Here is a 13,243-nt window from a genome sequence, read left to right on the forward strand (position 1 = left end):
CTGGAGTAGCACTTCTGATTTCCTTTAAGAACTCTTCCTTTATTCACAACTTGGCCAACTGTTTGGTGGAGAAGCCTAGCTTTCAGCCTATCTTTGGCTTTCAACATGACTTCCTTGCTAAGCTGAGTCATTTCTAGCTTTTGATTTGAAGTGAGAGACATGTGACTCTTCACTCGAAAACATAGAGACCATGGTAGGCCTAATTAACTGGCCTAATTCCAATATTGTTGTGTCTCCAGGAATAGAGGCCCAAAAGAGGGAGAGACATGGGGGAATGGCCAGTCAGTGGAACAGCCAGAACACAGACAACATTTATTAAGTTCACTGTCATATACAGATGTGGTTCGTGGTGCCCCCAAACAATTATAACAGTAACACCAAGGATCACCGATCACAGATCACCATGACAAATCTAATACTAACGAAAAAATTTGAAATATTGCGAGAATTAACAAAATGTGACAAATTTACGCAGTGAGGAAACACTACTGGAAAATGGTGCCAGTAGACTTGCTTGATGCAGGGTTGCCCACAAACCTTCAACCATAAAACACACAATCTCTGAGAAGCACAGTAAAACGTGGAGCGTCTATACAGTACTACAACACGTGTGCCATTCACACCCTGTATGCACTGCCTGTCCACTTCTCCCCTTTCTGCTTCATTCTTTAAGCGGAGCCATCTTGAATCATTTGGTGCGATTCTCATGAATGCTGAGAGTATGTTGGGAGGCGGGTAGGAATAAGCTAAGCGAGAAAATCAGATTCAGAGAATGCCTATCTGTTCATGCACTGATTTGCACATGTGGCTTTGAGTCTTTCATTTCACACTCCCAGGACTCCATTTGTGCAAGGAACAACACTGCCCACCCCCCGGGAGTGAGCGAGCGAGCATGTCACATAAAGTACAGGACAAGGTGCTACAACTAGAGCGTGCTATCTGAACAATTTGATGCTAACACCAAAGGTAGGGACTTTAAACTCCTACTTAGAAACTCTTCTAATATGCTTGCTTCCCCCCCCTTTTTTTTGGAGGTTGTTGGGGGTACTTAAGTATTTACAGGAAAGAGCTCAGGAGCAAAGATGTGTTTCTGCTGTCTGTTTACTCAAGTTCGCTAAACCTGCCATCCATAAACTGTGGGTTCCTCCTTGACCGGAGGGTACTGCGAAAGCCGAGCTGAGCACAACATGGGCATTAAGAAACAGAGGACCTGTTCTTGTGAAAACCACTTCAAGCTGACAAATCAGGTAAAAGTCTCTGTAACCCTGCAGAAGGAACACATTATCAACAGCCCGTTAGCAACCTGAGTTGAGGATCAAGACAACACCCCTTAGGTATAATTACCAGATGAACATCAGGGTCAGCGTGTGCCCCAAGAGGATCCGGTAACGGAACAGATCCAGGAAACTTCCGGTCTCCCTGTGGCTCCTGCTAGCCCGATATGTTAGGGAGAACGTGCACTTGAGCTTGCGGTTCCTTTTGGCAATGAGGTACAGAGCCGCTTCAGCCTCACTCAGTCGACCCTGGGAGTATAACCAACGAGGTGATTCAGGAATGAATCTGAAAGAGACGTCATTAAAGGCTGTATATTCATATAGGTACATGGGCACACGAAGGAGACAATTCACCTAGGAGTATGTGGATTCCCTCACCACAACCGGATTCCGTGTGAGGGTTAAAACTATCTCTCCCAATGACAGGTGAAAGAGAGAGGGGGCCACTTTCAACAGCATGCCAGGGTTAAAAGGTGGTGGCTTTATGAATGGAAACCAAGAACATACTTCGAAAACAGCAGTTAAAAAAAAGAAAAGGTAAGCAGTATGCATTTACTTTTAAACAAATTTTAATAGATAATGGTAAATTAAGCCTAGAATACTGAGTGATACAAATTTTTCATAAAGCCCAAGTCAGAGAGAGCATTCTAAACCCTGGCCAAGTGTGAGAATAATACTACAGAGATAGCAGGTGTTTAAGTTCTGACAAAGCCTCACAGAGAAGGTAATTTTTATTGTCTCATCAGAAAAAATAAATTTTTAAAACACGTTTTTAACATGGTGATATGTTATTAAGAAGGCAGAGATTAAGACTACATAAAAATCAAACAGGGGTCATCACATCTCAACTACTTTCGAGGATTTCCTGCTTCAAAATACTCCAATCATGGTGATTAACATAACAATAAAAAAAATAAAAAAAAAAACAAAAACAAAAAAACAAAATACTCCAATCAGTTGACACACTCGCTTTACTATGTCCTCAGGATATTTCCTGCCCCCCAAGACCTTAAAGAATAAAAGTCATTTTCTGGTTAACTTCCAGGTACCAAATTATTTTCTGCTGTAACTACAAAGTATTGAACAGTTATATTGCCATTGATATTTTCCAGTAGTTTTAAGACTTAGCTCTCTGATGTGTCCTTTTTCCTCTTCACCCTTCTGTGTGCACAGCTAGAGGACTTGTCAAAGACAAACTGGGACAGGAACAGGGACACCTTGTTTACTAAATACAGCATCCAGTACCTTTTGGTCTAATGTGACATGATTTGCTTAAAATGAAACTTCTACCTATAAGTACCACTGGCTACTGAAGATGCCTTTTAGAATTCTCTGTGTCTTTCCGTAAGGATAGTGAAGTGGCAACAAACACCACGGAATTTGGAACTTCGTGGACAGCAGTCCTTCAATAACCACTTGTTGAGCACATTCATTTTGTACCAGGCGATGTAGCAGGTGCTCAGAGGAAACAAGAAAGCAGGAATTCTCGCAGAGCTTTGCTACTGGGGAGAGACTATTTGTGCACATTTGATCGTCAACAAAAGCAGGGACGCAGGCCTTCTACAACAGCCTGAAAAATCCCTTGATTTACAGCGTCATTACCATTCGATTATTATCACTAATACACAAGCAGATAATCAAGCAAAATATTGTGCTGCTGGGAGTTAGGTCGGCCGATCAGCAAGCGGACCCACTGGCCCTAACAACCAGGTGGCTTACGAGCTACCACGCATTACCTGATTGCCTCTAAATGCAAATACAAAGAACATAAACGAAGCCTACGATGAAGGTGGAGAGTGCTGCTGGGAGGGAAAAGTAAGTGAGACACCAGAAGTCTGTCGTAATTAAATCAAAACCAACAGGGACAGGGAGGTGAGGGAGAGGAGACAAGGGAACAGCTGGAATACTAACAGTCACTGTCTTTGTGTCATTTAGGTCACTGTCCCCTTTCCCTCAAACTTCCCTGTGTTCAGAATGGTTGATAAGCATTAGTCACTGTTAAAATGTCTGTAAATTACTGTTACACAAATGTTTACATTACTGCTAAATGTTTATAAATCCTTTTTATACTCGAGAGATAGTCAAGCTTTGGAACACTAAGCTATTCCTGCGTGGGGACGGGTCTGTCTTGTACACAAACCGAGGACCTGACTGTCCTCCCACTTGGAGAAGCCAGGAAGCTTACTCACACAAAGGCTCACCTCGCTGCCGACGGATGGACTCGGGAATATAAATTCCAACACATGCAGATTTTGCATATCAAACAGCAAGACGTGTTTTTGAAAGAAAAAGCAGCCTTTCAACATGCTGCCCTCTGCTCAGTGCTGGGGCCACCTTCAGAAGCTACAGTGCTAATTTAACAATGTTGTCTCTGCTCAAAACATGTCCTGTGAATTTCTTAGAAGGTGGAAAATCCTTGCAAATTATGGAGGCACTGATTTTTAGAGTAAAACCGTTCAAATCCATGTACTGTGAAAATGAGGAATTTTTAAACTACACACTAATGTTTCCAGTAAAACAAAAAAAACAAGGTATGACTCTAAAATAATGTGACTTTTTCTTACATTGCTGACAGCTAATTTTGAAGGCTACTTCCACATATTTTTGTGCCCACACCTGTCCAATGGATCTGAAGGGTCATCTGTGCGGAAGGCCCTGGGCTTTGGTGCTGGGGGACACGTGACCGAGCCCAGCACCTGCAGCTACCCGGGAGGAAGCTCCTGGTGCAGAAAGAGACGGGCTCCAGTGTGAGGTGGAAATAGAGCACTCGTAGGGCACGGGGTAAGTGCTGGAGAATTCAGAAGCCAAAGCAAATGACTGGTAGCTGGAGGTGTGATGGGGAGAAGTTAGGGAGGGGGTAGCATTTGAGCAAACCCGGGAGGCCAGGAGTTAACTAGGAAGAACTGGAGAGCAGGGTGTCGGAAGGGCAGGGGCAGCATCGAGCAGGGGGCACGGAAGCAGGACCGCACAAGATGATGCCAGAAACTACAAGCGGTTCGCTGTGCCCGGCACACAGGATATGGGAAACGGGCTGGGAGACGATCAGAAAAGATAAACTGCAGGCTGACCGTGGGAAGGCCTAATGGAATAAATATATATATTGGGTTTACATGCTCTTTTCTCTGTTTCCTATTGTTTCCTGACCTGAATTCATCTCCCAGGGTGTGGATGGCCTCACCTAGCACTAGGGCCGTAACAAACTCAGACCACATTCAGACGAGACAGGCAGAACAGCTCATGCCATCCGTCAAAGTTGCTCTAAAGAAGACTTATTAGCTATTTAAAAAGAAAATTCATTTATCTACCCACATTTACATGACTGCTTATTAATTCAAGGATGACACTAGGTACCCATTTATTCCCAAAATGTATAATACACGAACTAATAAAATGTTGTTAGTTTCCCTTTCTGGTAGGATTATCTCATTCCAATTCACATAACTAAGTACGTTTAATACATTTTGCTTGTTTAAGTATAGGTAAACTATTTCTATTATATTCATTCTTTAAAGTTTATCTATTTATTTTCAAGTCATCTCTACACCCAATGTGGGGCTCGAACTCACAACCCTGAGATCAAGAGTCCCATGCTCTTCCAACTGAGCCAGCCAGGCGCCCCACTATTATATTCATTTTTGCGCTTAATTCTCTTATTTCAGAGGGAATACAAAAACAGATTTCAGTTCAATCCTCAATCCACCAAAACTCAATTAGTAGACCTTGAACAAAGAACGACTACATTAAAGATGCATCTGAAGGAAAATTCTGCCACAGATATCCTTCACTCCACTGGCTGAAAATTTTATTTATTCCAAAGATTTTAATGATTAAAGTTAGAGGTCGGATACCTCAGGAGAAAGCCTTTCACAAGCACATTAAAACTTTTGGTGAAATAAAACTAAAAACTCAAACTTTTTTTTTTCCCCAGATTTCATTTATTTGAGAGAGAGAAAGAGAGCATGAGTGGGGGCAGAGGCAGAGGGAGAAGCAGATTCCCTGCTGAGCAGGGAGCCCGACCCGGGACTCGATCCCAGGACTCTGGGATCATGACCTGAGCCGGAGGCAGATGCTTAACTGACTGAGCAACCCAGACACCCCTCAAATGTCAAAGTTCTTAAGCACATCATTAAAATGATGAAATAAGAAACGGAATAGTATTACTTCTTTGTGACACAGTATTTACGAGTGAAACTGGGTTTCTAAGCCCCAACAAGATGGTCAGTAATGTTAATTTTATGGAGAACTCTGTAAATGTCTCTTAAATATTTGTTTTACTGTTACCGGAGTCTGAGGCTATTTAGGGAAGAATATTAATAAATAATATTCTTCTATTATATATTATGTAATATGTATTATATAACAAGCACTATTAACACTATTAATGACATTATCTATAAAGTATTTGCTATGGGAAGAAAGAACTGGTAAAAGGGCTCTAAGTTGGTGGCTCGCCTTACAGCATTCAAGAGCACCACGGTGTGACATCTGAGCGAGTTGTTGGGAGCATCCTGCCCTGACCAGGGAATCACCGTTTTGCTGCTATGAGCCATCTACCCTAAGGATTTCTCCCATATCTGAGAGTCTCCCCACGTCCACATTTAGAGGCCCTGAAATAAGGGTCACCTGTAGGATGGACAGTTGCCACTACATATTGGGTATGAATGGACTGTGATATTTGCACCATTGTACCTGAGTCAGATGCCAAGCACCTGACCTGATCCAGCCTGAAGATCTCCAGGCTTGAGGCAGTAGGTTACAATAGAAACTGGCACCCTGGGTCAACAACTTGAAAGTTAAAATGCAATCTATGGAGATGTTACTTGAAACAAGGGATACCTGCATTCTGAATTAATTAAGCATCTCTCTTCCCAGCAGCTGCCAAGCATTGGACCGCTTGCGGGATTTAGCTCTTCACCAAAGTCAGTTCAGGCAAACTCCTGAAAGGGAATAACGCCGCTCATTGACCCGCATCCTCTTAAGACATTCCTTCTGCATATTAAATTAAACCTCTAAGAGGAAAAACTACTCACAACGACAGGAGAAAGACCACCGTTCCCTGTAGGTTAACCAGAACGGCGAGGGTCCTCCAGGAGCGGATGAAGTATCCCAACAGGGCATACTGGGCAATGCCAACTGCGAAGAAGAGGCCACCGATCGATCCTAATTCAGGGAAAAGACACCTGTTACTGGAGAAAGCACCGTCCACGCCACCCTTTCCAACCTGAGTCACAGAGCCAATGCCTTCCTTCGGAGGTGTCAGCAGGAAAGAAAAGCCTACACAAGTACTGACAGATGAGAAAAGTGGAGAGAGGCGAGTGAGTGGGCGGAAAAGGAGGAAGCACAGGTGAAAAATACAAACCACATGTGATCAAGAAGAATTTTAAGGGTTTGCCATAGTGCTTTTTGCGCTGAAGGCTGTGCTGACATCCGCCCGCACGTCAGCTGAAGCTTGGAAGGACGCCTTGCTGGCTGGCGATACGGGTTTTAGGTCATGAGATTATCGCAATACTGAGACCTCATCTTATCACAAAGGTTGTGCCTCAAATCCTCACCTTAAATCGCAGGCTACTCTTCAGTTCTCCCTCTTGCCCTTCCCCATTTGGTGTATCAGCACCGGATACCAGGGCATTTTATAGCTCTCTGTTCCTTTCTTTTTTTCTTTTTTTAAAAGATTTTACTTATTTTATTTGACAGAGAGAGACACAGCAAGAGAGGGAACACAAGCAGGGGGAGCGGGAGAAGCAGGCTTCCCGCGGAGCAGGGAGCCCGATGCGGGGCTCCATCCCAGGACCCTGGGATCATGACCTGAGCCGAAGGCAGATGCTTAACGACCGAGCCACCCAGGCACCCCAGATGTTTCTTGTCTGTCTCTATGAAGCGTGGATTTTTGCCAGCATGCTGATAGGAAAAAAAATCAACCATGGGATTGTGAAAAAGACTATGCTTTTCAAAATAAATGCTGAGATGGGTATTAAGTCCACTGGCTTGCCCAATATACGTGTGAATTTATACCTCTGACACACTTCCTATAACTGCTACCATCACAACGAATAGGAGTACTCAGTACTATTTATTGCGCAGCATACATTGTCCTATAAAGCAGGTGCCATTAGAGCCATACACAAAGAGGAAACTGCAGAGAGGTCAGGGGCCGCTGTCTAGGACACGGAGCTGTGAGCAGGATGGCTGGGACCCTACCCTGTCTGCCTGACTGTGGAGCCTGCGTGCTGTCCCAGTCCGCTCTCCACCCTCCTAGGGAAAGGCAGGCTTCTGTGGGCAACACACAGCGACACGACCTTGTTGATCTTGCTACAAGAACTTTCTACAAGAATTCTATAAGAGAACTGCGTTGTTTTCTTGCCCAGAGATGATCAGTTCTCTAGCCATGTAATGACATGTCTACTCTGTGCCCTAGTGAGGAAAAGGGGGGGAGCAGAAGGGACAGCTGAAGTGGCAGCATGTTCAGGACACCAAATCCGAACATGGGGTCCGATAAGTAAGGGAGTGGGGACACTATAATTTCCCTGGAAATTTAAGATAATCAATGGCTATTACGGTTTCATTACGGTGCATCAGATAGCACCTGGCTTCCGGGAATAACACTCTGTCACTGCTCAGAACAGTTCTTCCCACTCTGATCCTTCGGCAAGTCACTGTCCCACCCAAAGCCACCTCCCATGGCCGTCTTCCTTGCTCCTCTCCTCCCACTGTGTCTAAGCAAGCCCCCGTCATGTTTCACGGGCTAACCACAACCCCTCCTGAATGACCCCTCAATTTCTCCTCCAATTTCTCTTCCCCTTCCATGGTCCATTCTCCACACCTCTGCCACCGTCGTCTTTCTGTATCCTATCTGATCCTATCGCTCCACTATTTAATTTGCCCGCTGGCTTCTTACTGCACTTCAAATAAAAACAAATTTCTCATTTGGCCTAGCACAGGCTCTAAATCATCTGGTCCCTCCAACTTGTCCCTCCCCTGCCTGGGAGATAAATATTTAATAAAAATACAGTAAGAAAGCGCTGGGAAAGGAGCGTCTAGGCTTTCTTATGTCTGCCCTGTTTCTCAGTTTAAGGTGTAAACGGTTAATGCCCTTCTGAGGAAACTGACACTCTTGGAATAATCTGGAGGCAAGCTCACCATCTATGAGGCAGGCCCTAGGGAGACTTTCTACAGAGGGATATGAATGACTTATTCAAGGTCATACAGAACAAACCCCGGAAAGCAAATCTAATGGTGAGATAGAGCGCCTCAAGTCCAAGTGCATTTTTAGACTCTGGGGTTCGGCTGGTTCCCTGCGAGGTTTTCTGGGGCAGCTCACCATGTCTGTCATCGGCACGGAGTGAGCAGTACCTGCGAGTGCCCAGTAGGCGGTGCCCACACATTCGTTCAGCAGGACGAAGGCCACCAGCGACATTCCTCCGTTCATCACGCCTACCAGGAAGCGAGTTACGGCGAAGAACTCATAGGAGGGGGAAAACCCATTTGCAACAGCAAATAAGATGTCAAGAGCAAAACCTAGAATTACAGGAACAGCAGTCAATAATCCGGATGTAAAACAGCATTTGATCAAAGTAATAAATTATACTTATTTTACATTTGTAAAGATACATCTTTGTAAAGTTAAGTTTTCTAAGCTATGCTTTTTAAAAAACTTTTCTCTTAAAAACTATAAAGAAAAACTAAGGGTTCTCTTTCTTTGTTACAAGTTGATATTTGTCAATCATGCACAGTTTTCAATTATTCACAACAGTATGGGAAATGGAAAAATCCCAGCTCATGCTCAGTTTGTCAAAAGAACTATGGCTGGGTCTTACAAAGCATATTTGAAATGAACAAAGGAACAAGATACAAGGAAATGGATCTAAGATTCTGACTCAGTCTCTGCTCTCTTTAGAAACGTGGCATAAGTTAGAATTCGGGGGTTGCCAAAAGCACCGTCATCATGAAAAGCTTAGATGCAAATACATGGCCTTCACCAGGTATGCTGCTGGTCCGTTTAAAACGCTTGGCCAGAATCAACTCTGGCTGCAGTGTGGCCTCTTGCCAGTGTAGTAAAAATCAGTTCTGTATCCACATGGCAATTCCCTAAGAACCCTAAGGAAGTAAGTCCTCCTATTCAGTTCATGAACACTCGTAACTGATTACCTGTGAGATAGACTTTTTTCCTTCCGAAGCGATCTGAAAGCTGACCAAAGGAAATAACTCCCACAAACACACCACTGAAGAAGAAAGAGCTTGCTGCACTGACTTTGTAAGATCTGTTGGCAATTAAAAACCACTAAAAAAAGAAAAAAGCAGAAGAGACATTTAGATCACAGAAAAGGTGGATGGACTGTTAGCTATTAAAAAAAACAAATGTACAACCAAAACTTGTACACTGGAAATTCTCTACCGCATTACCCACTACTAACCAAAATGTGGTAGAGATCATCTATCTTGGATAACATCCAAGGAGGTTTTGTCTTCAGAAACACTAGAAATCATTACTATTATTATGTGCTCCCATAATACTCTATACACATCTTATTACAGCAGTAAATACAGTATATAATAGCTACTTTTATTCATGCATCTTTGATGCATAAAATAGGTCCCTCCTCCAAAGCCCCCGTATTTCTTGAGAGAAGGAGCCGTGACCCACCCATTCCCATTGCTCTGCCACCTAATATACTATAAGACATATGTGAAGCAATCAACAAACAGTCCTTTTCTCCAATAAGTTAATGGGTTTTAAGCCCCTTTAGCATTTTTCTTAAAAAACTGATCACAGAATTACCATATGATCCAGCAATTCCACTTGTGGGTATATGCACAAAAGAACTGAAAACAGAGATTCAAACAGATATTTGCACCCTAGCATTCACAGCAGCACTATTCACCAAAGTCAAATGAAGGAGAACCAAAATGTGGTAGATACACGCAGTAGAATACTATGCAGCCTTGAAAAGGAATGAGATTTTTGACAAGCTAGATCACAGAAAACCTTAACCTTATGCTGAGAGAAATAAGCAGACAAAAAAAGACAAATATGGTATGAATCTATTTATGATGGGGATATTGTGATTTATACTAAGAAATCTGTATTCGGTGTCTATCCACTGTTCCTGGTGCGTAGTTCCCGAAACCCTTGTAATTTCCTACAGAAGAGCCATAGGGGCATCTTTGGTTATGATACTTAGTTTTGATCCCAGTTCCTGAAAAAAACTTCAGAGCAATAAAGGAGAAATGGGTGTCCTTCGTTATTTACAACAAGCCTCTTTCAACCCCACCTGAGTTTATTTAATGACTTCTGGAAAGCCCCTTAGATGGAGGCTGGTTGCCAGGGGCACCAACCCTCACGATTAGAGGGTTATAACTTTCAGTCCCTCCCTCCCACCTGCCCCACCCTTCGGGGAGGGGAAGAGGGACTGGAAGTTGAACTAACTGTCAATGGCCAATTATTTAATCGATGACGCCTATGTAACGAAGCCTCCCTAAAAACACAAAGGGACAGGGGTTCGAGAAGCTTCCCAGTTGGTGAACACGTGGAGGTGCTAGGAGAGTGGGGCCCAGGGAGGGCCTGGAAGCCTGTGCCCCTTCCCACATGCCTTGTACTGTGTAGACACACACATCTGGCTGTTCCTGGTTATCCTTCATGATAAACCGGTGATCTCGTAAGTAAGAGGTTTCCCTGAGTTCTGTGAGCGGCTCTAGCAAATTAATCTATCCCGAGGAGGAGACTGCAGGAACCTCTGATCCTTGGTTGCTCACAAGCACAGGAAGCAATGTGGACTTGCAACTGTCATCTGAAGGTGAGGGCGGGGTCAGCCTCGTGGGCTGGAGCCCTGACACGGGTGGGATCTGAAGCTACCTCTGGACAGAACACCCATGAATAGCTATTATTTGATGCCAAATAGATTAATCACAGTTTCAGTGAAGCTTAAAGGTAAGTTTTAAAGGCAATAACAAAATGTGTTTTTAGCATCTCCCCTGAAATCATCAAACCTTCAGCTTTATGGAAATGTCACAAGTCAAAACAGTCACTTGTCTGACATGGCAGAAATAGGATAATCTAAAAAAATTAATTATTACTTTAAAGTGGACTGCGTGCTTATACAATCCTAAAAACAAAATTAATGTCCAAGTGATGAAAACTACGTATCAAAGACATACCAAATGGGAAGGCTCAGCACCTTACAACCAGATAGCTAAAAACCAACCCTCACATAATATTCTCCCCTAATCCCAACAAACACCTTTTATAACAGGTATTATTATTATTATTCCCATTTTATAGATGATGCAGCTGTAGCTCAGACACGATCACCGTAGAGTAAACCATGGAGCCTGCACCCGATGCTGACACTGGTCTCAAAACCACCTTCTCTGAGTACTGTATGCCTGAATTAGTTAAGTCATGTAGGCCTTGTGCTTGGGAACACGAGAAGGCTGGGGGTGCAGAGAAGAGAATAATGTACTTAAAAATCAACTTCCAAAGTGTTTTATTTGGGGGGAGGAGGGATTTATCACATTCCACAGTATATGTTTTAAATACAAACACCTAAAATTTCTGTATCTTTTTTTAGGATTTATTTATTTTAGAGAGAGAGGGATCATGTGCGTGCACACACCCGAGTTGGTGGGAGGGGCAGAGGGAGAGAATCTCAAGCAGACTCCCCACTGAGCACAGAGCCAGATGCCAGGCTCCAGCCCATGACCCGTAAGATCATGACCTGAGCCGAAACTGAATCAGACATTCAACTGACTGAGCTACCCAAGTGCCCCTAAAATTTCTGTACTTTTAATTGAACTTTTATGTACTATTGATATCCTTATATACCCACATGACACAAAAACGCACCCCCAGCTTGTTTGCCTTTTTTTCCCCTCTGCTGAACAGCATGGTGCTATCCCTTCCCTATGGCACTGGAACACAGATTATAAGAGGCTTCTTAAATTGGTCGTGAATAAGGTGAAAAAGCAAGAGGGACCCTTCCTGAATGAACTCTGAGAATTCAGACACATATCCAGTCTCTGCCCTGCGCAACTTCTCACCAGCTGTCAATGTCACAAATTTGTCTGTCTCTGCTTCAGTTTTTCCCTGTGACCTGAACTGTCCATTCCCCCACCCCCGCTCCCCCCCCATGTATGGTGACATTTCATGGAATAAGAGTTGAGAAACATGCTGTAGCCACAGACCACGTAACGGAAGAGACAGTGCCTGGTAAATTAAAGCCATGCCCCTTAAGCTATCCAAGCAGTGGGTCCTCTCCCTTCTCTGAGGAGGCTGTGCGGGCCTGTCCTCCTTGTTTGGGCCCACAGCGGGTGAATGTGAGTAACGCCTCACTCACAAGTGAATAACAGAGGGCCACTGGCATGCAGAGCCCGGGGGAGGGCGTGGCTCCCCACGGAAAGCAAACATCCATCACCCCACTTTCGTGTGAAGCCTGGCACCTCTAGGAACTGACTGCCCTCAGCTCAGGCGGTGCCCTCTCCTGCCACGCTCACTCCAGCCCCACCTCGTCCCCAGTGAGCTCCTGTTCACCCTCCACGGCCCAGCCTGATCCGCTGGAGCTGACCACGTTCTCCATTCTGCTCTCTCCCTATTTTTGCTTCAAAAATGTTCGGTGAACTACACGTTGACTTGTCTCTCGCATACAGTGCTGTGAGCTTCTTAAGGATATACTCGTGTCTAAGTGCTTATGTGACAGGGCCAGCACTTAATGAAATATTTGCTGAATTCTTTATGTAACAAGAGTGAGTGCCATGGTTTATAGGCATCTTCACACACAACATCTCAATGTCATGACCTCAAGGATCAAGTTGTGAGCTTATGGATAGGCAGGGCAGAAACTGCCTTCTTCATCACCCAGGAGCCACTGAGGGGTGTTCTCCTAACAGGAAGAATGAGGCAGATCTGGAATCAGAGGGGTTTCTGTCTTCCATATGACGTGTAGAATCCTTTGGCTTTATCTTTAGCCTCTACATTA

At 44.1% G+C, this 13,243-nt stretch overlaps 1 protein-coding gene across 7 annotated transcripts in view; it reads right to left on the reverse strand.

The window, feature by feature from the left end:
* SLC22A15 (solute carrier family 22 member 15) overlaps positions 1-13,243 on the reverse strand; it is a 67,320-nt gene that overhangs the window by 28,150 nt on the left and 25,927 nt on the right. For 6 of the 7 annotated variants that reach the window (XR_012379307.1, XR_012379308.1, XM_073896077.1 and 3 more), the window contains exons 3-6: positions 9,420-9,552; positions 8,625-8,789; positions 6,305-6,434; positions 1,345-1,560 (exon numbers count right to left, since the gene is read on the reverse strand). Coding sequence is in view for 5 of the 7 variants with exons in the window: in XM_073896077.1 (XP_073752178.1) it covers positions 1,345-1,560; positions 6,305-6,434; positions 8,625-8,789; positions 9,420-9,552 (644 nt within the window). In the remaining 2 variants the exon portion in view is untranslated. The remainder of the gene's footprint in view (positions 1-1,344; positions 1,561-6,304; positions 6,435-8,624; positions 8,790-9,419; positions 9,553-13,243) is intronic. The other variant, XM_073896078.1, reaches the window with a different exon arrangement.

Source organism: Callorhinus ursinus, unplaced genomic scaffold, assembly GCF_003265705.2.
Source record: "Callorhinus ursinus isolate GAN/ISIS: 27379988/994484 unplaced genomic scaffold, GSC_fseal_2.0 scaffold9, whole genome shotgun sequence".
Taxonomy (NCBI): Eukaryota; Metazoa; Chordata; class Mammalia; order Carnivora; family Otariidae; genus Callorhinus; species Callorhinus ursinus.